Source organism: Triticum dicoccoides, chromosome 4A, assembly GCF_002162155.2.
Source record: "Triticum dicoccoides isolate Atlit2015 ecotype Zavitan chromosome 4A, WEW_v2.0, whole genome shotgun sequence".
NCBI lineage: Eukaryota > Viridiplantae > Streptophyta > Magnoliopsida > Poales > Poaceae > Triticum > Triticum dicoccoides.
Genome location: NC_041386.1, coordinates 548,371,270 through 548,376,341, shown reverse-complemented (window position 1 = coordinate 548,376,341; position 5,072 = coordinate 548,371,270). Strand labels below are relative to the sequence as shown.

Here is a 5,072-nt window from a genome sequence, read left to right as displayed (position 1 = left end):
TTGGAAGTTTTTGACGACCAATATCTTGGAGGATTATAGAGCATTTCCAGCTTGTGGTATAAATGTTTGTCGTTGTTTGGAAGAATATTTTCTATCTCCTTGATTTTAAGAATTACATGAGTATGTAATGTTGATATATTTATGCCTTTGCTCAAAACTGGCAAAATGAGTGCAGTTCAACTTTGCTGGTATTTAGTACTTTTTGGGCATCGCTTAGGCCATTTGATTTTGTGGAGTATGAACACAAGAGTCTCATCTGGCAATCTTTTCTTGAATCTATTGAATTTTATGCACCAACCAATAGAACCAACAGTTTGCAGGTTCAATAGAATCGGCATAAACTTCAATAGAATCGACCTGCAGAACCAAGTTTGCAGGTTCAGATTATAGCCCTATACATAATCCATAAAGTATTTTCATCCATCAATGATCATAAAGTTTTATGGCAAGTGTCTGAACTTTCTATCCGGCAGCATTCATCTTAGTTGTCTTGCTATGCTTAGTTAAAAAATTTACCTGGTTAAATGAGTGTTGACCTGTACTTGTTTGTGCATTTTATTTTCAATTTCGTAAGTGATATTGTCTCCTTGTCATTTTCACATCTTCAGGCATTCATTGATAATTCCAAAACGCCATTTTTCATTGATGGAGGCCACTCCACCTCATGTAAGTGTTTTATTACTATATTATAATGATATGGTTTCTAGGAAATTATTGTTTCTCGATTTGAAGTGGAACCTCATAAAAAATAACCATGTTTGGTATTGATATTTTCTCTGCAAGTAATATGTAGTTAGGTAAATAACATCCATTCTGTCATCTTGACTTTGCATTTAAGTGGGCTCATTGATTGGAAAAATGTCTCCTGCTTCCAAAATTGAATGGAACAAATAGTATCATATGCCACACCCAAATAGTTTTTCTTCTTAGGCGCCAAACGAATCAAAATGCTGCAGTATTTATTCCATGAGCTGATTACCAATTTACCCTTGCATTAGTTTTTTGCAAATCTCATAGTTTGTTGTATGAAAGCTCAATTTTAGATCCAAAACTATATTTGAGCACAAAAACTTCGAGATACCACATCCGAATCTTTGTAGTGGATTGAAGCCAAAACAGGTGACATGCAACCTTTTTTTTGTTATTTGCCATTTATGGAAGCTACTTAATTAACCAAATAGTCATGCCTAGACTGATGTTACCAAGGGAAATCTGATGATCAACTGGTGGATTCATTTTGTAACTACTATTGGAGCATTCCTTCACACGCCTCCGGACCTGTTGGTTCCTTCTGGTGGCGTGACATTTTTAAACTGTCTCTTAAATTCAGACAAATTGCTTCCTCTCCATTGCTAGAGGCGACACTGCCCTTTTTTGGAGTGATCACTTGTCTGATCAACTCCTGCGTAGAAGATTTCTGAGGCTGCATTCTTTTGCCCTTGATAATCTGTCACCGGTCCATGATGTCCTTACCACCCAGGACCCTTTGGATTCAGACAAAGGCTTTGTGTGGCTCCTTCTGAATGATGAACTTAACACCAGGGACATGCTTCAGCGGAGCAGAGGGATGCCAATTTTTTTTACAACGTGATTCCTAGGAGGCCCTCTTGATTGTTTAGCTTCAAGAGGGATCTCTTCCTTCTTTCTTACAGAATGAAGGAGGAGCTTGCTGCTTCCCTCAGGCCCTGGCTAGATTGGCTCGACTCTAGCACTATCCTTGTTGTTTAGTTTTCCCACTGTGTGCTGCCCCTCCCCCTTCTCCTCTCCCGCCTCTCTCATACATAAATTATATGTTATATATTAATATAATTTACCGTGGAGCCTCCCTTACACTTTCCATTAGGAAAAAATAACTAATATTGGAGCATTACTTTAATGTAACATATATTAGTTCATATCGTGTAGTTTATCTTTGTCTCTTTTGTTTAGTCTTTTCCGAGTGAGCTGCTAGTATAGCTATTTTATTGAATTGATTGCATGTACTACAGGAAACTATTTAATCCTCATCACGTCATGCTAATGATCTCAAATTGTATCCTTATGTTCATCATACTCCTGAGTTTTATTTTATCTGTCAGTTAGACTATGCGTGTTTTTCCCCACCAAAATGGTTGGTGTTCAACTGTTCATCGGCGGATCTGCATGAAGACAAGGGTTGATGTGCAGTCCGAATTTTATTTTTATTCATAATTTCATATACTCTTTTATATTTTAATGAAATTTATTTACTTTAGTAATGTTTTCACTTTTAAGGGGTGCATTTTAATCTGGCGAAAAGCATCTCAATGAAATAAGTAGAAAAAATGCACAAAGCAAGCTAGAAATTTTGCACCCCCATTGCTCAATTTCTAGATCATCTACCAGATTAATCACATAAGAACGTCTTCTGATATTGATATCTTGTCTCTGAGCCAGATCATAGCAGCCATGTGTTCCAAAGTACCTTTTCTGAGCAATGCAATTATGAAGGCTACTGACTGCGGTAGGTAGACTACAAATATTTTCTATTTGTTTTTGGCATAAGTAAATTATATATTTTCTCGTAATAGAACTGTCTGTATAAACTGAAGACGCACAGCCGAACTAAATTTTTCATCGCTTGTGTATAACCCAATGAAATACTTTCTCGTGACTTATGATCAGTCTCTTGCACATAATTTTGTCCAAATATTGTTGTTTGGACTAAGCTTAAAAGAATCAACATAGGCTGTTGGGTTGTCCAAAAGGACTTCTGAATTTGTTTTCTACATTAATCCCAAACATGCATATGATTAGGAATGCCTGAGTGTCTTCAATGCCAGATTATGTGTTGACTAGCTAAAATGGTGCCAAATTTCAATCTTTCAATGGTGGATTACATAAATCTACAAAAGTATGAAAACACTGTCCTGAGATTGAAGTGCTTTGCTTCAAAACCGTTATAGAAACCCAAAATGAGAAAATAATCCCTACATTGTATGCATTGCACATAAAGTCGATTTATTTGCTGGTTCCAACCATTCAACACTCAAACTGGGGTAATGTTGAGTTTGACACTATTAATAATAAGCTTTTGCATGAGTAGGTTAGAAACAAAAATAGGTGTGCCACTTCAAGATTAGCAGTGTTTCGATCTGGTACTCGCACAGTTTCTTCCATATGCATAACACATCTGCATTTGTCAGCGTGCACTATGTGGATGACTTAATCTCCAAAGTTCATGTATTTTTTTCCCTGAATTTTCAAGAAAACATGAGCACAACTTTCTTGCTTTCTGCACTCTGCAATATATTTGCCATTTTCAGTGTGTTAAAAAGGCACTCAGTTATCCCTTTTGCACAAACAATGGATTCTGTAATATGACTAGTTTTTGCAGTCTGGTATTTTGTATTACGTGCATCTATACAAAACCAATACAATGTATGTGTTATTTGCCGCAACATGATTAGTCAATTAGACTTATATCTTAATCTTTCAGAAACGTAGCTCAGCAATTGCGCTGATTTGTTGTGATGCGTCTAAGGATGCCATTTGTTATCTACATTTGCTGATTTGCATATTAATTTGATCTGATTGTCTTGGAACTCAGATGCATTCAACTTGGTCGTCAATAATGGAGAAGCTGCAGGACAAGTTATTTTCCATGTGAGTAATAATATCTCAAACTCAAAGTGCATAGGCTCTATTTTGTATGTCATGGTTTTCTATTATTACAGCGTGCTCACTTCCATATGATTCCACTGCATTTGTTTATAATCAACTTTAGAATTATTTACTGATCCTTATTGTGCTATCAACTATCTACAGACCCACTTCCACATAATTCCTCGTAGATCTGGTGACAAGTTGTGGCCTACAGAGGTATATTGTCTTCCACATTTCTATATTTCCATTTTCATAACCTTTAGCCTTAAGTTGGAGCTGTTGATAGCAAAGTAACTTGTCTTATCACCTACTGACATTCTTCATCACAATCACAACTAAAAAATTACAGAGCTTTAGGAGGAGCTCTATTGAGCCAAATGAAACCTCGAGCCTTATTAGCTGCATCAAGGAGCAACTTGATTCTTCAGAAGGCTGAAGCTCGTTACCGCATAAGGTGCGATAGAAAGCTGCTTCAGTTGTCCAGTCAAGTACATAATCTGCCTCGGTTGCGTAGCTGAAGTAATCCATGAATTTAACAAATTCGATAAAACAATGGCACTGTAACTACTGTATAATATTCCCCGCAAAAAAAACTGTATAATATCTGACAATAAGTAAGGTGGAGTTATGTCCAGTGCTCAATCGCATGGAGGGGGGAGAGAGAGAGTGTTTGTGTGAGTTATGCTAGTGTTTGAAAAGATGGCTGCCTACGCAGTTGGTAGGTGTTCGATGGCCAGCTCTTATTGCCAACTGAGACGACGAACTATGTATGGAGCCACCTTCGTATAGATGATAATATCTTATGGAAAAAATCTAATGAAACTAATTTAGTGTTGTAAATGTTAATATATATTTTTTGATAACCTTGTGCTCGCCCTATATACTCCCTCAGTTTCAAGATAATTAAAGTTCTAGTTTTGTCAAGTCAAATTTCTTGAAGTTTAACCAAACGTATAGATAAGTATGCTAATGTCTACAACATCAATGCATATAGTATGAAAATATATCTTATGGAAAAATCAAATGAAACTAATTTGGTGTTGTAGATGTTAGAATATTTTTTGATAAACTTGGTTAAATAAAAAGAGGTTTGACTTGGGAGAAACTAGAACTACAAATAATTTGGAATAGAGGCAAAAAAAATTGCGAAACGGAATAGAGGGAATATAACTGTACTGGAACCAATTAAGCCTGCTAGCTAGTTTGGTAAGGGCTACATACAGTTTTGCAGGCGTTTTTTTCTTTTCGTTTATGTTTCGTAATGTTAAACATGTATTAGAAAGTTCCTTGGGTATTTAAAAGATATTCATCCTGTATTAATTTATGCGTATTAAGAACATGTTCGTGGTCTATTTTAATAAAATATCTGTCGTGTATTAAAAAATGTTCATGGTGTATTGAAAATTACATTGTGTATTTAAAAATTCATAGTGTGAAATCAAAAGGAA

At 35.8% G+C, this 5,072-nt stretch overlaps 1 protein-coding gene across 1 annotated transcript in view; it reads left to right on the top strand.

Annotated features, from left to right (window-relative positions):
* Positions 1 to 4,258, top strand: part of LOC119286687 (adenylylsulfatase HINT3-like) — a 5,346-nt gene extending 1,088 nt beyond the window's left edge. The window contains exons 3-7 of the mRNA XM_037566118.1: positions 609 to 666; positions 2,416 to 2,482; positions 3,569 to 3,624; positions 3,787 to 3,840; positions 3,974 to 4,258. Of these exons, the coding sequence (XP_037422015.1) occupies positions 609 to 666; positions 2,416 to 2,482; positions 3,569 to 3,624; positions 3,787 to 3,840; positions 3,974 to 4,060 (322 nt within the window). The 3' untranslated portion in view covers positions 4,061 to 4,258. The remainder of the gene's footprint in view (positions 1 to 608; positions 667 to 2,415; positions 2,483 to 3,568; positions 3,625 to 3,786; positions 3,841 to 3,973) is intronic.
* The last annotated feature ends 814 nt before the right edge of the window (positions 4,259 to 5,072 follow it).